This window comes from Schistocerca serialis, chromosome 1, assembly GCF_023864345.2.
Source record: "Schistocerca serialis cubense isolate TAMUIC-IGC-003099 chromosome 1, iqSchSeri2.2, whole genome shotgun sequence".
NCBI lineage: Eukaryota > Metazoa > Arthropoda > Insecta > Orthoptera > Acrididae > Schistocerca > Schistocerca serialis.
In genome coordinates this window covers 69,493,772-69,521,476 of record NC_064638.1, presented here as the reverse complement: position 1 = coordinate 69,521,476, position 27,705 = coordinate 69,493,772, and the positions used below count along the sequence as shown (strand labels likewise).

General features: G+C 41.2%; 1 protein-coding gene across 1 annotated transcript in view; it reads right to left on the bottom strand.

Moving 5' to 3' along the window:
- Positions 1–16,234: 16,234 nt before the first annotated feature.
- LOC126461592 (cell division cycle 5-like protein) overlaps positions 16,235–27,705 on the bottom strand; it is a 135,971-nt gene continuing 124,500 nt past the window's right edge. Inside the window, exons 12-15 of the mRNA XM_050096008.1 lie at positions 22,235–22,342; positions 21,990–22,163; positions 21,055–21,183; positions 16,235–16,862 (exon numbers count right to left, since the gene is read on the bottom strand). Of these exons, the coding sequence (XP_049951965.1) occupies positions 16,755–16,862; positions 21,055–21,183; positions 21,990–22,163; positions 22,235–22,342 (519 nt within the window). The 3' untranslated portion in view covers positions 16,235–16,754. The remainder of the gene's footprint in view (positions 16,863–21,054; positions 21,184–21,989; positions 22,164–22,234; positions 22,343–27,705) is intronic.

Here is a 27,705-nt window from a genome sequence, read left to right as displayed (position 1 = left end):
AGTCCAATCCTAACATCGAACCCTCCCTGTCCCAATTTGTACCATCATCCAACAGTGATCCTCCCACACTCCCACCTAACTATCCCCTAGTCACCTTCCAAGAATTCCTATCTTACAATCTGGCCTCACCAACTTTCTCCAGGTCCGTCCCTAAGAATAACAATCTTCCAGCAGAAGAAGGACTGCCCACACAACCTAAAAACGGATCCTGACCTGCTCATTCTCACGGCAGACAAAGGTTGCACCACTGATGTGATGAAATGGAATGACTACCTGGCAGAGGGCCTCCTTCAGCTACCCAACTCCTTCACCTACAGGCTCTGTCAAAGTGACTCCATCCTGGAAGTCCAGTATAATCTCCAATCCCTGCAGATATTCTTAAGCCATTCCCAGAACCTCTCCCCTGAATCCATTTCCTGCTCACCCCAACAACAGCCCACCTTCTACATGCTCCCCAAAATCCACAAATCTAACAATCCTGTGGCTGGTTACAGAGCCCCCACCGAAAGAATCTCGGTTCTTGTTGACCACCAGTTGCAACCAATTGTCCAAAACCTAGCCTCCCACACTGAAGATACCAACCACTTCCCGCACCAGCTCTCCACCATCCCCACACCTTACCTCTTGTGTCCCTATTCATAACTGTAGACGCAACCTCGTTATACAACAGCATCCCTCATGCCCATGGCCTTGCCATTATTGAACACTATCTCTCCCAACACCTTGTAGATTTCAAAGCCACCACTTCATTCCTCTTACACCTCACCAATTACATCCTAACCCATAACTACTTCACCTTTGAAGGGCTGGTATACAAACAAGTTCGTGACACAGCCATGGGCACTTGCATGGCACTGTGCTATGCCAACCTCTTCATGTGCCACCTAGAAGTAACATTCCTAGCTTCCCAAAACCCCAAACCCCTGGTCTGGTTCAGGCTTATTGATGACATGTTTATAATCTAGACCCAATGATAAAACACCTTATCTTCATTCCTCCACAATTTCAAAACTTTCTCTCCCGTCCACTTCACTTGGTCTTTCTCCATACATCATGCCACCTTCATACATGCCAATCTTCTCCTCTCAGATGGCTCCATCCACACCTCAGTCCGCATCAAACCCACCAATCACCAACGGTACATGCACTTCGACAGCTGCACCCCCTTCCACACCAAAAAAACCCTCCCATACAGCTTGGCCACCCATGGCAGACATATCTGCAGCGATGAGAACTCCCTCACAAATACCTTTGCTGACAAGTGAAACCCCCAGACTTAATGCACAAACAGACCTCCCGTGCCATACACACACACACACACACACACACACACACACACACACACACCTGATCCTCACATCCATTTAAAGGACCAAGTACAAAGAACCTCTCCCGCCCCCCCTCCCCCATCATCCAATCCAATACCATCCGGGACTGGAACGACTGAACTAAATCCTGCATCAGGGCTTTGATTATCTATCCTCATGCCCTGAAATGAAGGATACCTGACCCAAGTTACTCCCATCCCCTCCCAAAGTGATGTTCCGCCACCCACCCAACTTCCACAACATCTTAGTCCATTGCTATGGCACACCCAACCCAAATCCCCTGCTACAGGGATCATACCCTTCTGGAAGACCCAAATGCGAGACCTACCCTATCCTCCTACTTCAGTCCCATCACAGCCTTATCCTATCCCATAAGAGGCCGGGCCACCTGTCAAAGCAGCCTTGTCATATATCAACTCTGCTGCAACCACTGTACAGCATCTTACATTGGTATGACAACCAACCAGCTGCCAAACAGAATGAATGGCCACTACCAAACTATTGCCAAAAACAAGGTTGAATACCCAATGGCACCACATGCAGCAGAGCACAACATGCAATATTTCAATGGCTGCTTTACAACCTGTGCCATCTGGATCCTCCCCACTATCACCAGCTTTTCTGAGCTGCGCAGATGGTAGTCCTGTACCTTGCAAAAGGTGGGGTAGAAGATTTTATTTTTTTAACTCGTTCATATTGTTGGAAAGGTTAGAAAACCAAGTTTTGCCAACAAAATTTCTCTTGGGAAAACTTTCTGCAGTAAAAAACTTCGAAAATTTCGGACTTTTTTCAGTTTTTTCAAAATATCTCAGTTTCATGTGCTCCTATCACTTTGGCGTATAATTTCTTTTTTAAAGAGCACAAAATTCTCTACAAATTTGATTCTTTCAATTTTTTTCTACTCCCAGTATCTAATGTGCTACAGCGCGTCAAAAAATACCAATTTTTCAAACTTCGGGCAAAGTGGCAAATTACCTAATTTTTGATCATTGTTATTTCAGGCCGGCCGCAGTGGCCATGCGGTTCTAGGCGCTTCAGTCCGGAACCTCGCGACTGCTACGGTCGCAGGTTCGAATCCTGCCTCCGGCATGGATGTGTGTGATGTCCTTAGGTTAGTTAGGTTTAAGTAGTTCTAAGTTCTAGGAGACTGATGACCTCAGATGTTAAGTCCCATAGTGCTCAGAGCCATTTGAACCATTTGTTATTTCAGTTTCTATTTGTGTAGTATAAACATATTACTCATCATGTTATTCATTGGAATTTACCATCTCACTCTGCTGCAGGGCCAGGACAAACAGCATCATATTCAGTAACACATTCACGTCGGAATGTGTGAAGTTTATTTGTGTTACAATATGTAATACGATTGCATGCAGGTGCCGTACATTTTCTACAGTTGATTGACATTAAAGATCAGTTATAAGAAAAAGTATGTAGGAATTGTTCTTTAGCGGACAAAAACGTATTTATTCTTTGGCGGGCGGAAGGAGATTATCTCTGGTGATTGTTCACAGCGCGCTAACAGCTATTAGCACACAACAATAAGGGTCCTACAGTTTGGAGTCGCTTCCATTCAGTATATGTTGTGGTGCTGAAAACGTGTATGTCTGATATGAATTTGTGTTTCATAAAAACTATGGTGAGTGGTGGACGCAATGTGAAAAAGAAAGGACTGAGCACACTTATCGATTGTAGTGCTAAATGCAGGGAGTCTGCTCACACCCGTTTTTTGAAAATGCTCAGTGAAGTGATGGTGCATTAAGCATGCTACAGGAGGAACATTAATGAGAGAATGATAACAGCTAGCCTTCGACATCCTCAGGAACCAACAGGCGTGCTACATCGGTCGCAGGAAAAAGGTCAGTTCAATTTCAAAGAGAAATGCTTCTTATGTGCAAAAGGGAATTCTGATGACTTTTTAACTAAGCAGTTAAGATTGCAATATGCCAAACGAAATTTTGTTTACAAAGTAATGAAATTGGAAGTGCAATCGACAGTATTAGAACAGACTAAACGACGTGGTGATGAATTTGGTCAACAAGTGATAGAGCGGATTCAAAATGTAAATGATTTGGTTGCTGCAGATGGGTGGTACCACAGATTTTGCTACAGAAAGTTCTTTCACCGTGTTTCAGCTACTGGACAGAAACGAGGTTACCAACCTTCAAGACAAGTAGATGAAGGCATGAAGGCTATATTTGCCTACCTGGAAACCAATACGGAAGAATGTCAGTTTTCTATGGACGATCTGTTAGAGCAAATACCCACATCACCTCGTCCTGATATTCGAACTGTCAAGGCTCGCCTTTTCCAGAAATATGGTGATGATGTGGTGATAGCTGAAACAGCTTCAAAGCCAGCAGTGGTATGTTTCAAGAACGTTGGGCACCAACTACTCAGTGAAAATTGGTACACCAAAAGAAATTCAGATCCTCAGCAAGAAAGACTACGAATCGTCAAAGCAGCTGCAAATATCATATTAGACGATATAAGATCAGTAGTGTACGATGTAAAATAGTACCCTCCCTCTGATAATTTTTTTATGTGATGTAGAGTCTGTCATACCAGAATCTGTAAGATTGCTCTTTGAAACTATAATTTTGAAACACAAGCAGTCTCCCAGAAAATAGGGGAAAATATGTGTTTCTCTTGCTCACGCACTCATAAGTGCTGCAAGGCCATGTTAATTTATTCCATCACTTTTGACTGCTATTAGTGCATACTTGTACCGGAAGTTTGGCTCAAAACATCTCATCCAGGTTTTGTCTTCCCTTGGCTTTGCAGCATCTTATACAGAAGCTGCCCTATTGGAAGTGTCTTCAATCCTTCAGCTTGACAACGAAAGACAACGAAGTGATGCATTTTGCCAATTTGTGTTTGATAATGCAGATTTCAATGTAAACACCATAGATGGAACTGGTACTTTTCATGCAATGGGAGGCATCATGTGTGTTACTCCTCATGATGCATTGCTTCCTCAGAAAAATACACTCCTGGAAATGGAAAAAAGAACACATTGACACCGGTGTGTCAGACCCACCATACTTGCTCCGGACACTGCGAGAGGGCTGTACAAGCAATGATCACACGCACGGCACAGCGGACACACCAGGAACTGCGGTGTTGGCCATCAAGTGGCGCTAGCTGCGCAGCATTTGTGCACCACCGCCGTCAGTGTCAGCCAGTTTGCCATGGCATACGGAGCTCCATCGCAGTCTTTAACACTGGTAGCATGCCGCGACAGCGTGGACGTGAACCGTATGTGCAGTTGACGGACTTTGAGCGAGGGCGTATAGTGGGCATGCGGGAGGCCGGGTGGACGTACCGCCGAATTGCTCAACACGTGGGGCGTGAGGTCTCCACAGTACATCGATGTTGTCGCCAGTGGTCGGCGGAAGGTGCACGTGCCCGTCGACCTGGGACCGGACCGCAGCGACGCACGGATGCACGCCAAGACCGTAGGATCCTATGCAGTGCCGTAGGGGACCGCACCGCCACTTCCCGGCAAATTAGGGACACTGTTGCTCCTGGGGTATCGGCGAGGACCATTCGCAACCGTCTCCATGAAGCTGGGCTACGGTCCCACACACCGTTAGGCCATCTTCCGCTCACGCCCCAACATCGTGCAGCCCGCCTCCAGTGGTGTCGCGATAGGCGTGAATGGAGGGACGAATGGAGACGTGTCGTCTTCAGCGATGAGAGTCGCTTCTGCCTTGGTGCCAATGATGGTCGTATGCGTGTTTGGCGCCGTGCAGGTGAGCGCCACAATCAGGACTGCATATGACCGAGGCACACAGGGCCAACACCCGGCATCATGGTGTGGGGAGCGATCTCCTACACTGGCCGTACACCACTGGTGATCGTCGAGGGGACACTGAATAGTGCACGGTACATCCAAACCATCATCGAACCCATCGTTCTACCATTCCTAGACCGGCAAGGGAACTTGCTGTTCCAATAGGACAATGCACGTCCGCATGTATCCCGTGCCACCCAACGTGCTCTAGAAGGTGTAAGTCAACTACCCTGGCCAGCAAGATCTCCGGATCTGTCCCCCATTGAGCATGTTTGGGACTGGATGAAGCGTCGTCTCACGCGGTCTGCACGTCCAGCACGAACGCTGGTCCAACTGAGGTGCCAGGTGGAAATGGCATGGCAAGCCGTTCCACAGGACTACATCCAGCATCTCTACGATCGTCTCCATAGGAGAATAGTAGCCTGCATTGCTGCGAAAGGTGGATATACACTGTACTAGTGCCGACATTGTGCTTGCTCTGTTGCCTGTGTCTATGTGCCTGTGGTTCTGTCAGTGTGATCATGTGATGTATCTGACCCCAGGAATGTGTCAATAAAGTTTCCCCTTTCTGGGACAATGAATTCACGGTGTTCTTATTTCAATTTCCAGGAGTGTATTAAAAAGTTGAATCATCATCCCTCAGCTCAACTTGTTAGTGAAGCCGGAAAAAATGACATACAGGCATTCCACAGAACACAAGTTGGAGGACTGAAGGCTATAAAAATTGAAGATTTGGACATAATTGCTCTTCACATTGTTTCACGCTCATGCAAGCTGAACTGTGGCGGAGCGTGCTGCTGCAGAAAAGTGGGTTTGAAATGTTCTTCAATTTGCAAGAAATGTATTGGGGTCAACTGTGAAAGCGTGCCAAAATTTTTATATGAAGACAGTGAAGATGATGTTATGGAGGATGTTGAGGAAACCGCTGACGAAATCAACAAACTTGCTGAGGCTGACTCGCTGTTTAAAGAAGAGGTCAATCTGGGATCAACTATATGTACAGACCCTGAATCCGTAACTCAAGGTATTTCTGGTGACACTGAGGAACCTGGCCCATCAAAACATTGGAAGTGATGCTCGTATCTGACTCAATTGCGCTAAAGTGCGATATTACAAGTATTACACACACAGAACTGTCAACATTTTTTAGTAACTGACAATGCATTTTAATTGTAATAAATCTACTTATTTTTAATGTCAACTGTGTGGCTTTTATACACAAGAATAATTACCTACCTAAGTAGGTTGCCTATTGCAGTTAATAATAGTTCAGTTTCCTGAGACCATTTATTTTGTGTGTGTGTGTGTGTGTGTGTGTGTGTGTGTGTGTGTCTATGTCTGTTAATGGTGTATTTTTATATTTATAGTTTTACAAATACCAGGGCTGAGGTGGCCCATACTGAACTTCAGGTAGTGATGTAAGAATCACAATAGTTGGGGGCCCAGCAATCCTCATGTTGCATACAGAGAAATTGAATACCTGGAAGTGAGGTGGTAAATGTATAATGTATTTATACTACACAAACAGAAACTGAAAAAATAGTGTTCAAAAATAAGGTATCTTGCCACTATGCTCAAAATTTGAAAAATTGGTATTTTTTGAGGTGCTGTAGCGCCTGAGATATTGGGGGTAGAAAAAAATGGCAAGAATCAAATTTGTAGAGAATTTTGTGCTCTTTAAAACAAATAGACATTAAAGTGATAGGAGCAAAAACAACTGAGATATTTTGAAAAAACTGAAAAAAGGCCGAAATTTTCCAAGTTTTTTGACTGCAGAAAGTTATCCCAAGCGAAATTTTGTTGGCAAAACACGGTTTTCTAATCTTTCCAACTATATGAACGAGTTGAAAAAATAAACTCTTCTACCCCACCTTTTGCAAGGTATATCTGCAATTTGACTGGACTATGGGAGCTATCCTTACAGCACATCCTTTGCTCCCGTAACCTCCCTTCCTAAACCTAAGGTAACTTGCTGTTCCCCCACCCACACCAAATAGTGAATGTGTGTGTGTGTGTGTGTGTGTGTGTGTGTGTGTGTGTGTACACACAACAACTTTCCCATTACCCCCACCCAATAAGTGTCAGCTAGCTGTATGCTGCCATCTCACACCCTAATCTGTGAAATCAAGTGCTCAGCAATCTGCCACATGGCCCCTCTACCTGCACCCCTAGCTAGCCCACAGACATCTCCTCACTCTCCCACGAGCAGCTAGATGCTTTCTCCCAAACCTGTTACCTGCCTCCTGCCCCTCTGCACCCCCACCTTACCTCATTGTGAGCCAGGAACCAGCCAAATGAGCACAGGCATGTGCATGTGAGTGAGTGATGGAATGTGTGTGTGTGTGTGTGTGTGTGTGTGTGTGTGTGTGTGTGTGTGTGTTGGGGGGGGGGGGGGGGGGGGGGGATGGGTGCACATGTTTTTCCTACAGCTTGAGAAAGGGATTCCATCCTGAAAGCTAACAAAGTAAGACTCTGTACCTTTTCTGTGTGTGTATCTGTCGACGGTGCAGCACTTCTGCCTTTAGGTGAGTTGTCTCCTTTAGTCCTAAAAAATTTGTTATTCTCAACCAGAACTGTGTTGTTCCAGGTATACTATGACATATTTTGTATACTGTATGGTTCTCATTGATTATTTGGGGATTTCAAGGCTACCATCAATGCTCAATTGCTGGTATCAACTTATCTTATACCCTGAACAGATGACCTCCTTACAAAACTTGCTCGTGGGAAATACTACTCAAGATTGACATGGCTGATCCATACCTTCAGTTGCCATTAGATGAGGAATCTCAGAACACTGTTGCCGTCAAGGGACTCCCATTTGGCATTCCCTCAGACCCAGCAATTTTCCAGAGGTATTTGGAACAACTGATGCAGCACATTTCAGCTTGTGTGAATTACCTGGATGATCTCATGGTTACAGGACCCTCTCGTCAGGAGAATTTGTAAAATCTCCACACGCTCTGTCACCCTGCAGGATGAAGGTCAGAGTTGTCATTTGAAGAAGTATCAATGTTTTTCAAAGATGGAATCGGGCCTACTTATTGAAATGTCGCCACTATTGATTCTCTTGCCCACTCAAAGGACCTGACCAAACTGCAGGTGTTTGTGGGCAGCGGCAATTATTATTCCAAGATCCTCCAACAGGCAGCCCACATTTCACAACCCCTCAATCATTTGCGTAAGGAAAGAGTACCCTACAACTGGACCCCTCCTTTGGCTGGGCTTTTAACCAATTAAAGACCATGCTGAAATCCACCCCTTGTCTCATGCCTTTTTCTCCCGGATATCCGCTAGTTGTGATAGCCAATACATCTGCCTCTGGCATTGGGGCTGTTCTGGTAAGCAGGACTGAGGATGGCTCTGAACAGCCAATCGCTTATGCATTCACGACACTGACCCCTGCACAATGCAACTACTCGCAGAACAAAAAGGAGGCGATAGTGTTTGCCGTTAAAAAATTTTGTAACTATCTTTTTGAGGCAAAGTTGTCTCCCATTATGGAAACAATCCCTTGGTTACCTTATTCGGGCCTCATTCAAACCTTCCAGAGTTAACAGCTCAATGCTTACAGTGCTAGTCACTGTTCCTGAATGCTTATAATGTCACAATTATACCATCCAGTTGGGGCGTATGACACAACATTCTAACACCACACCTTGTTGGGTCTACATGCTGGACCGGATCCTGATTTTGACCAACAAGATGTCCTCTGCTTCCATACTGGTATTACATTATCACAAACATTGGATGGTTTCCCAATAATGGCTGCAAGTGTCCCTGCCACCATGTGCCACAAACCCAGCCTCCAGCAGGTCCTCTGATATGTGACCCATGGATGGCCAACCTACCTCACCCACCAAGTGGCGACCGAATTCAAACCCTGGAAACTAATTTCTCACAAGCTCTCAGTTGTCGATGATGTTCTTCTCTTGGATACTGAGACTGACACACATTGCATTGTCATTTCTGCCGAATTGTGGCAACAAGTCCTGTGCCTGCTCCACCAGTGACGTTGGGGGATGTCCCGCACACAGGCTTTGGCTCGCCAACATGTGTACTGGATGGGTATCATTAGTAATGTCGAGTGAATGGTCTGTGGCTGCCGAGTGTGCACCCAGCAGCACTCCCACAGTCATTTGACCATGGCCAACAATCCCCCCTCCCCGGAACTGCATTCACCTCAATTTCACAGGGCCATCTTGGGGGTTGATGTGGTTGCTCACTGCGAATGCGTACTCCAAATAGCCATATATGGTACACGTGGCTTTCACCCTCATGACCATTGCCTTGTCCCACGGTAAGGCCATAAAAGGTTCACCTCACACCTTGGTTTCTGATAACAGCCCCAAATTCACAGCATCTGCTTTCAAGCAGTTCTGCGTGGCCAGTGGCATAAAACACGTTCTCAGCCCTGCATTCCATCCTTCCTCAAATTGTGAAGCAGAATTTCTAGTTTGGACCTTTATGCAACAAATGACAAAGGTTGTCAAGTCTTCTGCCACTACTTTAGCCTCCACCCTATTTTTCGGCACCTGTCACACCACACTGACTGGCAGTCATAGCACAATCGAGCTGCTTCATGGGCAGCAATGATGGACACTTCGGTACCCAGTTCTTGGCCGTCCCAGGATTATGCACCTAGTGCGGCTGTGTGGGTCTGCTCCTAAAGGAGTCTTGCAGCTTGGACACCGGCAACAGTAGTAGAGACCCACGAGTGTCGAGTTACATCTATTCAAGCATGGAAGGCAAGCACCACAACCAGCTTGGCCTCAAAAACAGATGAATCACCCATCACCACCCCCTTCCCATTCATCTCCACCTTCCAGTGACCACGAGGCCCCAGGGCCAGCACCACCATCATCTGCAGGCAACTCACCACACACTCTCCAGCACTGCCTTCTGCTTCTGTGGGAATCAGAGGAACCCTCCAGCACCCTCACCTCCAGCAACACCACAATAGATGCTACCAACCCCCATCCCTTTTCCCATGCATTAGTCAAATGATCTGCATCATCACTAGACCTTGGAATTTTAGGTTCTAAAAACCTTAAATTAGGTACCTAAAATAAGTTCTATCACTTACAAAAATAGGTTATAAAAATCAGAAAATAGGTGACCAAAATCTGACATTTCATTGCCTAGAAATACAAATACATTGACAAAAATTCACATTACATTATTAACCATATCCATAATTACAGTCACAGTAAATAACTAACACTTTCCTCAGATTTTCCATTGAGAAACTGCATCTCTTGTCTGTTAATAGCATCTTATATGCTGAGAATGAGCATTCCGCGTCAACAGATGTCACCAGAGCATATTTAAATGACGATATTAGGTGTAATGGAACTGCACATTCACATTCTGCTGATTTACCTGATAAGATGTCAGCCACTGTGCAGAGGGTGGTCAGCCTTTTTTTTTTTTTTTTTTTTTTTTTTTTTTTTTTTTTTTTAAAAAAAAAAAAAAAAAAGCACTGTCCTCAGTTTCTCACTAACTTTCATACCAATAGAGCCTGGGACCAAGTTGATTTTTTCTGTCACCTCTTCTATTAATCGCAGTTGCGTGTACACTGGTTTCCCTGTGCACCTTAGAGCTTTAATAATAGGGACCAAAAATGCGTAATGAGATTTTGTGTGTGCAATGGCATTGGAAACTGCTGGGTCCTTTAGAAGATCTTCAGCTGAAGTAATGCTCATTGCCTCTCCCCGCAATTTAAGAACAATCTTCTTAATGTCTTCCAAATGCTCGCTGTAATATTCCACAGCCTCTAGCCACGTTGCCAAGAAAATAAGTATGGGTTTTGGTGGAAGTGGTACAGGGAAGTTCCTCTTGAAATAACTGGATTCCTGTAGGTGCTCTTTGATGGTTGAAACTAGCTTATTTACATGTGGAAATTTGAGACGTATTGTCTCAACTACACCTTTCATGGCATTGGCAAGACATGTGATATGGGGCAAGGCTGAGTAATATACTTTCAAAAATTTAACAGCAGCAATCATGTTTGCGGCTACATCAGTGTAGATTACAAGTACTTTATTTTCATCATGACTGTTGGGGAAAAGTAATTTGAAGGCTTTATTAATAAAGTGAGCAATTGTTTCCTGGTTAGTATTTTTTAGCTCCTTGCTGCAGATCAGATGATTTTCAGAACCAGTGTCAGGATCTAACTTGCCAGCAATCACATTAGCCACATATCAACCTTGTCTTTCAGTTGTCTCATCGGCAGAGATCGACGTGTATGAATCGCTTTTATCTTACCTTATCCTGCTCAATGTATTTTCATATAAAGTATCTAAACCGTTCTTTCTCAGTGTGGATTCTGATGGCATGCTGCAGTGACAGTATTTCTCCAGAAAACTTTTGAACTGACTATTTTAAACTGCACTGAATGGTATGTTTGCTGCAACAATGGCTCAACATGGGTCAAGATGAAATTCGTTTTTGTTTGTTGCATTTGGTTTAGTTACAAATGTTTGTTTCAAGTTTGATTTATTTTTTTTAAATTTGCCTGGTGTTTAATCCCTGCAACACACTGACTTAAATGCGACCTCTGTTCATAACATACCAAAAACAAAAAGAAATGAGAAATACTTTGTTGAAGAATTTACGTACGAGATCTACTTAGCAAAATTAACCTACACATTAAGGGTTTAGAAACAATATTTTTGCATTTGCATGTGTCTGGTCCAAGTTAACTTGGGAAAAACAGTGGCAGTTCTCTGAGTTTGGCATAGCCGATAAAAGGTTATCATTTTTCTTACATCTTTGTTGCACAAATGGTTCAAATGGCTCTGAGCACTATGCGACTTAACTTCTGAGGTCGTCAGTCGCCTAGAACTTAGAACTTATTAAACCTAACTAACCTAAGGACACACACACATCCATGCCCGAGGCAGGATTCGAGCCTGCGACCGTAGCGGTCGCTCGGCTCCAGACTGTAGCGCCTAGAACCGCAAGGCCACTCCGGCTGGCTTTGTTGCACACATTGCAGTGAAAAACTCTTCTGTCTGTACACAAAGAGGAAACTCTTGTAACCACTGATGAATCAGAGATGATTTGGAGCTTGTTACTTTCAGCATCTTTGACTTTCCACAAATACACTGTTGCTTCAAAATATTTCACCTCATCCAAGCAGTATGCTGACTGACTGAATGAAGACAGGGCACTGTAAGCAGATCACAAGGTACCTCCGTGCCCTCATGGTCCATTAGATGGTTCACAGCAAGCAACAACACTCTGCGGAGCAGGAAAGGCTGGAACAACCTGGCTTCTGCTGTCGTCGTTTGAGTCATGACTGGCATTCACGCATGCAAACAAACCAGTTATCATTCAATTACTGTTTTCTAAATAGCCGGGAAGACCAGAAGAATAGTTTTAGTCATACAAATTTTAAATGACTGGATTTTTAAAAAATTAGATACAGTCAGTATCTAACATGAAATTAGGTATTTTTAGGATTTTTAAAAATTAGATACAGTCAGGTTCTAACATTAAAAAATCCGAGGTCTAGTCACCACCAATACCTTCTTTCTACCCCCCATGGTGCCGTATCACCAGAGGGAGTGCTTCTGCCTGCACACACCTGTTTCAGGTGGGGTAGAGGGAATAGTATTGGGTGCCACAGATGTTGAATGCCTGTTTGAGAACATAGACCTCAATAGCTGATAGAGAATACTGCGGCCGCACTGGGCTCACATGATGAGTGCACCACTATATCGCCACACAAGTGTGCCAGCTAGTATCGTTCCATACGGGATTTAGGCAGCTGTACAGAAAACAGCCAGTCAGTTTAGTGTTTGTGCTCAATACCTATGGATCGATCTTTGCTTTACTAGACCTGTTGGATAAATACATTGCAAGTCACCCAGTTATTCTCTTTAGTTGCATCTTGGATTTGTCCCTCCGCTACTCATGATCTTGTCATTGTTGTAGCAACTGCTTTGAATAGGACCTAGTTGTCATAAGGTGGTTTGTCCTTGTCCCGATCTGTTGTCTTGTCTGTAGTCTGTCTGTTACATTTCGTTCTCCGTACCGTTGGTTTGGGTTACTATTCTGTAGGCAGCGTCCTCTGTTTCTGCATTCGCCAGTGTGAACACTGATATCTGATTACCAAGGATATAACAAGTATAGGCACAGTAATTTACATGATCCATAACATTGGGAGTAAATCTGTAATCCATATTTCACCAAAGACGCATAACAGATGTTGTAATGCCTATGTGGTAAATGTCATCAAACCTTAGGGAAGTGTTAGGGAGTTTGCTTCACTGCATGTTGAAGTCCTCTCATTGTAATGATGGTGTATAGAGAAAAGAAAACAGAGAGGGGGAGGGAATGACCCTTCACTTTGAGATCATGGGAATTTCTTTAAGGTTAAGAGATGGTGTGATTATTTTGTGCGCGAAGTTTTCTATCCAGCATGTGGCTACCTCTAATGTTGTCAGCATCCTTTCTGTTTCTTAGTCTCTTGCCATTCTACTGTATACCCATCCTGTTAGAACTGCCAGCTAATGAGGCACAAAATGATTGTCAAGCATTACTTTTGCAAGGTTTCAAGATTCACTTCACCCTGGTATCAATATCTATGTATTTCAGACACTTCTCTCAGTTCTTTCAGTACTGACTGTCTTAAATCAATTGGTTGAGAGCAATCGTTTTCACCCTGTTTTACACTGTTTATTGCACACATTTTCTTGGATAGTTGCAGAAGATACTTTCTCCAACTTGTCCACTAATCAATATGCCATATGTCCTGTGAGTCAGAGTGGGAAGTAGTCACTTCCTCTTTTGCTTATATTGAGTTTCCCAGCAGCATCCCACAGTTTTGTCTGTAGTGAAAGTGATCAGGGTGAGATAAAATCTGGTTCCACAGTGTCTTTCAAAGCTCATCAAAGATTATAGTGATTATGTTGTAAGTCTGTCAAGTCAAAGACAAAAATGCATTCAGCAGGTGACTTCCATAACGAATAGACTTGTGTTTTCTGGATGATGGGGTGAAAGGGACAGACGACAAAGCACGAAATGATTTCAAAACTTATAAGTCCACTGGGCATAGAATGAGCATCAGATGTGGGGTTGTGGAAGCCATTCAAACACTAGATAATATCAGATACCTAACAAAAGCAATCTGCTACATACTGTCTGTAACTCAGCTGTCCTTTGCCAATTATAGTCTGAATCACAAACACACCAATCAAGGCAAGGACGAGGATGTCAGTGATGCCAGATCCATGCCACAGCTGCAATATGGGAATAGAGGGACTTTGCGCTTGAAGAAGGCATGTGTCCCACATATTATGTCTCTTGTTTGCTTAAGTAGAATATGTCACGCATGTGTCCCACATATTATGTCTCTTGTTTGCTTATGTAGAATATGTCACTTACCACTATCAGCCATGACACTTCACAATAAATGGAATATAAATTCACTGAATAACTCACTAGAATCATGTTTAATACTCCAATGGCTGTGAGGTTCACAGTGAAGTGCTGTGAACACTACTGAACTCTCATAAGCTGTCAGAGAATACAAAACATCAGGTGCGCAGAATGAGTATAAACTTGATGGCCATTGTTCATGACTCACACAGGTGATCATTTTGGATATATATCAATATTTTTAGTTGAGTACAGGAAGAAAATCCCCCAATGGGCATCTCACACACACTAGTAAAACTCACACCTTTCAGATGCAAAAGCACTGAAAAATAATTAATATTTACACTGAGGTGACAAAAGTCATGGGATACCTCCTAGTATCATGTCAGATCATCTTTTGCCCAGCACAGTGCAGCAACTCGACTTGGCATGGACTCAACAAGTCACCGGAAGTCCACTGGAGAACTATTGAGCCATGCTGCCTCTACAGCTGTTCATAATGCCAAAAGTGTTGTCAGTGCAAGATTTTGTGCACGGATGACTTCTCCATTATGTCCTGTAAATGTTTGATGGGATTCATATTGGGCAATCAGGGTGGCGAAATCATTCGTTCAAACTGTCAAGAGTGTTCTTCAAACCAATTGCAAACAATTGTGGCTCTGAGACATGGCGCACTTCATCCAGTAGAACGGGCATCAAATGCAGGGTTGTGGAAGCCCTTAGAACACAAGATGATATAGATACTTGACAAAAGCACTCTGCTACATACTGTCTGCAATTCAGCTGTCATTTGCCATCGTTGTTTGGGAACATGAAGTCCATGAATAGATGCAAACGGTCTCCAAGTAGCTAAACATAGCTATTTCCAGTCAATGACCAGTTCACTTTGACCAGAGGACCCAGTCCAATCCCCGTAATCAAATGGCTCCACGGGGTCTGTACCATACTTGAACCCTACCGTCAGCTCTTACCAACTGAAATTGGGACTCACCTGACCAGACCACAGTTTTCCAGTCATCTAGTGTCCAACGGATAAGGTCATGAGCCCAGGAGAGCCGTTGTAGGCAATACGTTGCTGTTAGCAAAGGCACTCGCGTTGGTTATTTGCTGCCACAGCCAATTAACACCAAATGTCGCCACAACCTCCAAATGGATACATTCATCGTATATCTCGCATTGATTTCTATGGTTTTTTTTTCCCACAGTGTTGCTTATTGTTAGCACCGACAACTCTACACAAATGCCACTGCTCTCTGTCATTAAGTGACGGCTGTCAGACACAGCAATGTCCATGATGAGAGGAAATGCCTGAAATTTGTTATTCTTGATACTATGGATTTCAGAATATTGAATTCCCTAACAATTTCCAAAATGGAATACCCCATGTATCTAGCTCCAACTACAATTCCATGTTCGAAGTCTGTTAATTCCTGTCGTGTGGCTATAATCACATCAGAAATCTTTTCACGTGAATCACCTGAGTACAAGTGACAACTCTGCCAATGCACTGCTCTTTTATACCTTGGGTATGCAATATTACTGCCATCCACGTATGTCTGTATCACTATCCCATGATTTCTGTCACCTCAGTGTACCAACAAAGAAGTCACCATCTCACACTGAAATGTATGACGAAGGGCAATGTCCGCTGGTTCTTATTCTCTGGTCCAGTCACAACAAGGAATTACAGTAGATTTTTATTTTTTACTTATCATCATTTAATCAAACTAGAATACAATGGGCAGTGTTTTAAGATATTTACAACAAATCAATGCTTTCCGCATCAATGTCATTTTATTACACATGATCGTCAATGATAGTGCAAATACAATTCGAATTAAGAAAATATTCTTTCATGTAAGATACAATGTGGCACATCTGGCAGAAATATTTTTTGGGAAATTTAGAAAGGAAGTGTACTACATGATTAGGTAAGTTGTTAGTTAACTACTGACTGCTGCAAGACGTGATTTATTCAAACTGCTGAGATTAAACTGATTACTTTTTACCTCTATATTTATCTCTTCCTTTTCTACATGATCTGAAAGCCAAGACTTCAGTAATATATTTTGCACTTTACCTCTAGCTGCGTAATTAACATCATGTCATAGAATAAGCATATTATAATGATTTTCTAATATACATGCCTTTGTGGAAGAACCTATTTTTCCTTATTGTCTGGCAATGAAAAAGTAACTCTACCTTTAACGAAAATCATAATTTCAATACAAATATACAGTGACTTAGCCTTGAGCTGAACGTAGCTGTTCAAGAGTTTCTTGAAGTTCACCATACTTTTTTTGTAGTGCCTTCTCTCTTTCTGTTTGCCTGTTCACATCCTCCGTTAGAGACTGAAAAAAATCATAAAATATAAAATTTACAAATAACAGAAAACATAAATAAATTCTAAACACTGTATAAACAAATACCCAATCAATTTCAACAGCTCTCCAATGAGGGAAAAACTCTCACTTTCCTAAAGTTATTTTCATACACTATAAAAGGACGAGTTCTTTCAATTACCACACATAGGCTGCTTAGAGTGCCCCTTCAGATATTAACTGCATTCATTTAAAGACAATGACTATAACAATATGTTTGCAGACAAAAACACTTGTTTATAAAGAAGAATAGTGTGTTGCGACTTCTAATTATTGTTTTAACATTGCTATCACCAATACAAAACTCCGTCCATAAAGACATTTTTGCTGTAATGATTAACATGTGAGGAAATTAACTCCTTTCTCATCTATGAAGGACAACAAATAAATTCAACAGCTAATACTGACAAACAACTTTTAACCTCCTATGGTATCTTTCTTTTCCAGTATATTATTAAATATTTTATTATTTATTTCACAGAAAATGTTTCAAAAACTTTCCAATTCTATTTTTCTTACCTCATTTAATGTTCAAAAATCACAGAACTGGTTAATCATATATGATATACAACTATGCTTCTGCCATTTTGCAATAGACGGCAGTAGCAGCAAGTGGTTGTGCAGGTGGTAGGTCATAACTGTCATGCAATAAGCTTTGGAATTTCTAAACTGAACGCCATCAACACAATATTCAATTTGTGATTACATCATAAAGTTATTCTCGATTGAATATGTCAACTTCCGAGCCCAGTTTTCGTAATTTGTGGGAAGTTTCAAATTTCTGCTTTAACATGAAGAAATCTGCCACTGAGACTCATAAAATGCTGGGTTAGACCTATGGTGAGCCTTCAATTAGTGAAAGAATGTGCAGCGAATGGCTTCAATGCTTCAAGAATGGTGATTTTGGTCGAAGATTGGCACAGAATTAGAAGAGACATTTTTGAAGCTATTGGCACTGATGGAAACAATCACAGATTGGTATCAAAAGCAACTGATGTGTCTGAGCCGAGCACTGAAAGACAAATGGTCACAACACAGTGATAGACATGAAAAGGTGATTCTGCAGCATGACACTGCTCTACCCCATATTGCAAAACCCATCAAAACATACTTGGAATTGTTGAAATGAATAGTCCTACCTGTGAGTTAACGAGCATTTCGTCCTCATTTAAATATGTGGCCAAAGGATTCAGCCTTCAGGAACTGTGAAACAAACCCTGTCGTCCAGGAGCATGTGCCACAAAGAGCGCAGATTCACCACAAGATGGGAAATTCACAGGCATCTATTGCGCTGGATGAGGCCTAAGAGCTGTAGTGTGCTAGTGAGACAGATGAGAACCTACATCACAGGGAAAACCCCTTAGGAGCCATTTGTGGCCAGGGAGACATGTTGTTGTTGTTGTTGTTGTTGTTGTTGTGGTCTTCAGTCCTGAGACTGGTTTGATGCAGCTCTCCATGCTACCCTATCCTGTGCAAGTTTCTTCATCTCCCAGTACCTACTGCAACCTACATCCTTCTGAATCTGCTTAGTGTATTCATCACTTGGTCTCCCTCTACGATTTTTACCCTCCACACTGCCCTCCAATGCTAAATTTGTGATCCCTTGATGACTCAGAACATGTCCTACCAACCGGTCCCTTCTTCTCGTCAAGTTGTGCCACAAACTACTCTTCTCCCCAATTCTATACAATACCTCCTCATTAGTTATGTGATCTACCCACCTAATCTTCAGCATTCTTCTGTAGCACCACATTTCGAAAGCTTCTATTCTCTTCCTGTCCAAACTATTTATCGTCCATGTTTCACTTCCATACATGGCTACACTCCATACGAATACTTTCAGAAACGACTTCCTGACACTTAAACCTATACTCGATGTTAACAAATTTCTCTTCTTCAGAAACGTTTTCCTTCCCATTGCCAGTCTACATTTTATATCTTCTCTACTTCGACCATCATCAGTTATTTTGCTCCCCAAATAGCAAAACTCCTTTACTACTTTAAGTGTCCCATTTCCTAATCTAATTCCCTCAGCATCACCCGACTTAATTCGACTACATTCCATTATCCTCGTTTTGCTTTTGTTGATATTCATCTTATATCCTCCTTTCAAGACATAGCAGTGTTGAATATGGTGGATGGTGGACCTAAGATCAGCCATAAAGGGAAACATTCATGAAAACTATTTAAATTCTGTAGCAATTCAGGGAATGAAGCCACAGTAATTTTAATCTACCATCCTTCATAAATTTACATGGTGATCCCAATAAAACTTGAATATTGATCATATCTATAATAGTTTAGGATTTACTATTAAAGTGAAATTAACAAGTTTTGTAACAAAGACCTGAATGCTAAAATCTGAACGCTTTAGTCGATCTTAACGATCAACATTTCATATAGAAGTGCATCATTAAAATGACAAAAGTTGGAAATATAAACTCTGTAACTTTATTTATTTAAAAGATACAGTAAATTTAAATTATCAGTATTTTCAGTTAAGCATCATATCATCATTTCCTCCACACAAAACATGTTGAATGATGACAACATGACACCTTATTGAATCATTAGGTTATAGAATATTTGTTGTAAAGTTTAGTGCATAATAGTTACTTTTATTCTTTATTTATTTATCAGAAAGCGGATTGGTGCACGGCTACTGGCCGTGACATACAAAGTTGAGAAGGAAATTGTATTGGTTTTATGGAAAAGAATTTGCCATTTATTATGAAATGGATATTATTGTTACTTTATTTAGAATGTGAAAGTGGTCACGCTTTCATTACTTAAATATGTTAAAATGTAAAATAATGTAGAGTAAGCTGTAGCCAATCAGTTGCATGGCTTCAGGGAAGGGAACTGCACTCGAGTTGAACGATGATGTCTGGCACGCGGGGGATGCGGCCTGAGACAGGCAGAGAGACAGTTCTGATCTAGACACCAAAGGGAACAGTGCTGGTGGAGACGGGAAAGTGGACAGTCAGTCTTTAGGTAGCTAGGAACTGAAACAACTTAGAAAATTTCGTGTTGTGTGGTATTGTGGGACTTCGTCTCTCAGTGCTGAGCAGCCACGTGCCTCATGTGAACTCTTAACTTTTCGCATGGTTAACGAGGTGGAGTATTGGACCTGTAATTCACGATGAGATTGTGAATGATTGAGCAGTGTCAAATGGATATACATTCGAGTGTAACAGTAATTCTAAATACAACCACTTTCACTATTAGTTTGCTTTCTGAATAAACATTATTCTAACCAAATCACAACTCTGTGGCCTACATCATTTACGGGGCGTTAATTTAGCTCCTGATATTATTATTCAAATGGCTCTGAGCACTATGAGACTTAACATCTGTGGTCATCAGTCCCCTAGAACTTAGAACTACTTAAACCTACCTAACCTAAGGACATCACACACATCCATGCCCGAGGCAGGATTCGAACCTGCGACCGTAGCAGTCACACGGTTCCGGACTGAGCGCCTAGAACCGCGAGACCAGCGCGGCTGGCGATATTATTATTACTGTTGTTATATGTTATATTAACAGTGTATGTTTATACAATTTTGCAAACTTACCATCAGCCACACAATTTAACCAAAAGGTCACAAATGTCTAATTTAGGGTGTGTAATGTGACATGTGCGGTTCAAACCCTAGACAAGTTTGAGCCAAGACATTTCGACAAAGAGGAACCACAAGTGAGCCCGAACATCTTTGGGATGTTAGCTCGCATACCCCACCCGCTGTATTCTTCTAACATTATTCCCTCTGACTACCACCTTTTTTTATCAACAGCATACAGCCTGTCTGACCGGCACTTCTGGTCATATGAACAAGTACAAAATTGGATTGATTCTTGGATCTCCTCAAAAGATGCTCAGTTCTTCTGCTGCGGGATTCATATGCTATCCAAATGGTGGGAGGAAGTATTGGCCAGCGATAGCCAATACTTTGAATCATAAGCTTTTTTGTAAGTTTTTCACAATAAAACTTCAATCTATGAGAAAAAATGGCAGAAGTACAGTTGTAGACCTAATAATAAAAGGAAGAAACAGTAAATCAAGGTGCAGACATTAACTGAATTAAACAAGAGGATCCTTTCTTTAAAAAAAACTTAAATTAGTGCAAAATAAAATGGAGCAAAACTTCTCTCAACATACCTCTAATCTCCGTGGTATGGCAGCCATTTCTTGCTGCTGCAGGAATTTGAAAGTTGAAAGCTCGAGATACGACTGTTCCATTTGATCGTACAGGTCATGCAGCTGCTTTATAAGAGCTTGTGCACGAGACTGAAATACAATAATTAAAGACAATGCTTATGTATTGTGTTAGCATTCTAACTAAACTGCACACTTTCATAAGTTCTCTTTGCAAGCAGATGTACAGTGTACTGACAATTAACCCCACAATTCTCAAAGTGACATTACTGATCACAAGGCAGTTATCTAAGCTCTGCGATATATTACTCAAATGTCCTCTCTCATCAAATAGGATAACAATGCTTCCCTGGTTTTCTCATATGCAGTAATATCTCTTTCATTTTAAAACTGCTTGCAAAATTTTCTGTACAATATACATCTTTCTTTCAGTATAAATACTTTTTTATTGCTTAAAGAGAGCAGTAGATGTTCATGGTAGTTAAATTTTGCTATTAATTCCAAATATGAGAATGAAGCTGTTGCATTTTAATTCTGCAAGTTGACTTCATTCACAGGAGAGCGAGGGTCATCTTTGTTCCAGAATGTTGGCAACAGTGTTATTTACTGTGCAGGCCTACAATAATCATGTAAGAAAATGACCTCACACTGCCTTCTTGTCAATATAATCATTACACTAAAAAAAATTATAATGAATATCTGAACGTTAAACTAGCAAAATTAGGAGCTGTTCACTCTGCAGTAAAATTAGTAATTAACAGCAATTGTGGAGCATTGAGGCAAACATAAATTCACTGAAACTTGTAGGGGGATGGACTGATGTTCAATTTACGTAAAAATGTTACATGAAAGCATTCAGCAAAACACATGTACAACCATGTTAATTAGGAATCAGAATTCTGATATACCAATGGATAGTACACGTCTCTGTTGAATACCTGATATCCGCCAGTAAGTATTTTCAATTTCTTCTCCATTTTGGCAGCTCGCTTTGCTTCTCTTGTCATATGACCTCGATTTTGTTCAAGTCTCTTTTCCAATGATTCAAGACGATCTTTTTTACTTGCAAGATTTGCTCGTGTATATCTGTTTTGTGTGGGCAAGAATAATACCTGCAAATAACCATTTCAATATTACAGAATGTCACACTGAAAACCATTAGGAAAATATTTCTGGTATTTACCTGAGCAAGACATTCTTCCCACACTTGGGTATATGATTCTAGTGACAGTTCACCATGGCCCATACCCTGCTTGACCACTTCCATTTCTCTCTTAAGAATCTCACGTGCCTGAAAATAAAAATAACTATAAATGAGCACCATCATCTATATCATGCAATAATAATATCACTGATACAAGGATAAAAAAGTATTAACTTCTATAAATGGGCAAAGGTGAATCTAAATATTTCATACACTACACCACCTCTTCCTCACTGATGGACACAATACAATTTGTCTATAGTACACAATACACATGTTTCTTTCCAAATTGACAATTCCTTGATGCCTCAGAATGTGTCCAATCAACTGATGATCCCTTCTTTTTCTTGACATGTACCATAAATTTATTTTTCCTTCAATTCAATTTAGCACCTCCTAGTTATCTGGTTTACCTACCTAATCTTCAGCATTCGTCTGTAGCATTGCATTTCAAAAGCTTCTGTTCTCTTCTTGCCTAAACTGTTTCTCATCAACACTTCACTTCCATACAAGGTGACATTCCAGACAAAATACTTTCAGTGCTTTATCAAGTTCTTCTCACAATATCATATCACCCTATTTACAACCTTCTCTACGTATTCCTTCCACATTTGATGCAGTATCTCCTCATTACTCAATCTACCCATCTAATTTACAACATTCTTCCGTAGCACCACATTTCAAAAGCTTCTAATCCCAAATTTCAGTTCTGTACCGGGCTACACATCAGAAATGACTTCCTAACATTTAAATTTATAATAGATGTTAACAAATTTATTTTATTTTTTTTTTATACACACCCTCTCTCATAGTCGTTATTTTGGGGTCAAAATAGTTAAACTCACTGACGATCTCTATCTTTACCTACAGTAGACTGCTTACCATTACCTTTATTTTACTTTTGTGGATATTCATCTTATAACCTCTTTTCAAGACACTATCCACTGCATTAAACTGCTTTTGCAGGTCCTTTGCTGTCCCTGATACACTCACAATGACGCCAACAAATTACAAAGATTTTATTTCACCTCCTGAATTTTTACTCCTTTTCCAAATTTCTCCTTGGTTTTCTTTACTGTCTGCTCAATGCACAGACTGAATAACACCAGAGTAAGGATGCAACACTATCTCACACCCTTCTCAATTACTGATTCTCTTTCTTGCCCTCTGACTCTTATGACTGCAGTCTGGTTTCTGTATGAAATGTAGAAAAACTTGTCACTCACTGTATTTTACCCCTGTTACTTTCAAAATTTCAAAAAATATATACCAGTCAAAACTGTCACAAGCTCTCTCTATATATCTACAAATACTACTAACATAGTTTTGCCTTCCTTTAACATATCCTCTATGCAAGTTGTACATTCCTCGAGAACCCAAACTGATCTTTCCTGAGGTCAGCTTCTGCCAGTTTGTCCGTTCTTCTGTAAGTAATTCATGTCACTACTTTGCAACAAGTAATTATTAAATTGGTGGTTTAATGATATTCTCACTTGTAAACATAAGCCTTCTTTGGAACTGGAATTATTACATCTTTTTGAAGATGACAATATTTTGCCTGACAAGATGACAATATTTTCCTGCACATGAAGTGAAACAGTCTTGTCATGGCTGGCTATCAAAAAGAACTCAATAATTCTCTGGAAACGTTGTCTACTCCAGACACCTTGTTTCAACTGAGGGGTGTCAGAGCTTTCTCAAATTATTCTTGCAGTATCATATCTCCTATTTCATCTTTAATTACAAATCTCCCCTTTCTCTAATATTGTTTTAAGTTTTAGCTGCTTTTCTTTTCTCCAGACATCTGTTTAATTGTCCTGTACTCAGCATCTATCTTCCCCACAGTCATGCACGGTTCTACAGCCTATCATTTATTGTCTAGTTATTCCCACTGTGCACTTCCTGTCAATCTCATTTCTTAGACTTCTTAATTTTATCTCTCGTATTTTACCCCATTACTTTCAGAATTTCGAAACATATATTCCTGTCAACAGTGTCAAAAGTTTATTCTAAATCTATAAAAGCTAAAAACATATGTTTGCCTTTCCTCACTATCTTCTGAGACCATTCACACATTTCTCCAAAAGCCACGCCAATCTTCCCCATGGTTCATTTGCTGCATTTTTGTCTTTCATCAATTAGATTCAATATCTTGTGCATTATCTAGTGATTCCTACTTGGCTTTCTATTTATTCCTATTTGATCCTCTGCTGCTTTGACTATTTCATCTCTCAGGGCAACCCATATTCTATTGTGTTCCTTAGCCCTGTATCAATTAATTGTTGGCTAATGCTCTGTCTGACTCTCTCAACAACCACTGATTCTTTCAACTTATCCAGATCCTATCTCCTTAACTTCCTACATTTCAGCAATTTCTTTAGATTTAATGTGCATTTATAACAAATATATACAAGAATCCACACCTGTCCCTGGAAATGTGTTACAGTTCAAAACTCGCTATGAAAACTTCTGTCTTACTATGTAATCTCCAGGTCTCTACCACAGAAATTTTTCTTTCACCATTTTTGAACCGGTATTACCAATGATTAAAATGTGCTCAGACAAAAATTCTACCATGCAGCTTCCCCTTTCATTCTTCTCCCCTAGTCTGTGTTTCCTACTTTTTTACTACTGAATTCCAGTCCCCTATCACAATTATATTTTGGTTTCACTTAACTACTTGAACAATTTCTTTTATCTCCTCATCCATTCTTTCAATCTTCTTATCATCTGCAGAGCTAAAACTTGCACTACTATGGTGGGTGTTGGCTTCATGTCTTATCTTGGCTACTACTGTGGGTTAACTATGCTTTTGATAGTAGTTTACCATACTCCCATTTTCTTGATCATTATCAGACCTACTCCTGCATTAACTCTAATTTATTTTGTGTTGATAACACTGTGCTGACCTCAACAGAGGCCCTCTTATTCCTTCCACCACACTTCACTAATTCCTATTATGTTTAACTTCATCCTATTCAATTTCTTTTTTAAATTTTCTAACATATTAACCCAATTAGTGATCTATTACTCCATGCTCTGACCCATACAACACCAGGTTTTGTTTCTCCTGACGACAACATCCTCTTGAGTAGACCCTGCCTCGAGATCTGGGGACTATTTTACCTCCAGAATTGTTGTGACTCGCCAATCTTTCAAAGTGCCACCACGCAGTTACATGCGTCCTCTACATGTGGCGCTGTCTGCCAGCCATGCAGCAGCAGCTCCACCTAAGTGCCCAGCCAGCCAGCGGCCGCTAGACTTGGACTCAGTTATGATTTGACTGTTAAAGTGTACACGTCTTACTCTGTTTACTTGATCTGTGACTTTCATGTATTGCGTCTTCCTTGAAATATATTTGTTCAACTTGAAGTTATTACAAGAATATTTCACCCATGAAAATGTCATCATCATTAAGCCATACAGTACAGCTGTATGCCCTTGGGAAAAAATAATTTTTATAGTTTCCCCTTGCTTTCATCACAGCATGGCCATGATGGCCCTGCAACTACAGTAAAGGCTGCTGTCTCACTTTCGTATATGTTTTCTGGCCTCTCCACAGATATCCCTCCGGTGTGGTGATAGCTACGGTATGGCTACCTGTATTGTAGAGGCAAGAAAGCTTCGCCACCTCGGCAACAGCCATGGTTCGTTTATTGATTACAATTCACTTACTTTCACATATATTTATCAACTGATAATAATTCCCAAATTCATTTCATTCCCTACAACTTACTATCCTGCTGACAAGGTCATTGGTCAAAATAATGACTGCTTTCAGGGCATAAACTTCAAAGCAGACTTCAATGCCCTTATAAATGACATTATAATGTCATATCCAAACTGTTTAAAACATGATACTTCCAGTAATGTACTGTAAGTACTTTGCCCCAGGTGCACCAAGAGGGGAGAGTTTTGGACATTTGACTATGGCTGCCATATGGCAAGGGCATGTGGACATCTGCATCCCGGCCAGGGCACAACTAGTGAATGAGTTTGGCTCTCTTGAGAAAAGCTACCTTGCCATGAATCCTGGCAGACAATGAGGATAACACCACTATCACGGACCTAGCAGGCACTGGGATAAGAGATATGCACAAGAACCCCCATAACACACAGAGAGATGGAATGTGAAACTTTGGAATTGCTTGAGGACTGTTGACCTGCACAAAAAAGTTTGGCAGTGAGAAATAGTCTTACAAAATCATGAACACCAGCAGACTATTAAACAAAGACATAAGACTATCCAGGCCTCAAGCAGAGATGGCTGCTAGAAACAGGTGAGTCTGTTGTTGTGTGGCTGCTTTCACAATAACTTGGAACACAATCAACAATGTACCTGAGTGATTAGAGCCAAACACTGGGAACAACCATGGCAGAGAATATGTGAGAAGTTCTCGAATCACATACCAGCCCACAAAAGATCAGAAAATTTAACGCTGTATTGAGAGCCATAATCACAAAATGGTGGTCAGTCAATGGAAATTTGATCTGCCAATCAGAACACTGAGACGATGAAAAATTCAGGCAGCTGTGAGGTAACAGAAAAGCCAGGAGATGTGAAAAGCCCAGACGGTTGGACAGCTGAAAAGCAAGGGGACATGGAGGCATGTCAACGCATTACCTATTCAGTCTGTTAACTTTCATTCCAATCCTTAAGCCCATCTAACTGTTTGTAATTTTGTAACTTATTCTTTTCATGTTCCATGTTGAGTGGATGAATCCATGTGGTCCACTGCTTGGGGCACTTGATCATTCAATTTAACATTGTAATTTCCTTGTCTGACATCCGCCTCCCAAAGCTGTGATAAAGTTGCTTCTATGACAACTACCACAGCCAATCGACGTGGGAACTGTACCACCCCTCATCACATAGCTGCTAAACATAGGAGATGAAAGCCGCTGATTGCCAACTCACTGCCGCATTGTTACAAGGCGCTCTGCGCATCATGCCTGCCTTGCATCTAGCACACATACTGTCATGCGACTGACTATGTCCTACCTCTCAATAAGCGAGTCGTGTCCATGCCCAGTCAAATCAGACCTGAGATTTGTATTTGTATAAAAGATATTGTAATAAATGTAAACATTCTATGTTTAAACCCTTTAATTAATCTGTTTTATTTGTTTATCAATCCTTTAAACTCATAATATTTTGGTATGCAATGTGGATGATCTCGTTGGTAATTTGCAATTTACTGCATTATGTTCCTGTTCTAATTAAATACATAGATTTTACTCTACTCTGTCCTTCCTGGTTTTCATAAATTGAGATAACATACTTCATCTCTATTCTTCCTGTCAGATCAGCAGCTTACAGTTTGTTATGCATGGTAAGTAGGTCTGTACAGTGGTACTTCTACCTGACAGGAGTTTATCTCTTACAACTACGCCAAACAAAACTGCATAATTATCTGTCCGAAACTGCTGTTCATTATATGTTTGTTTGT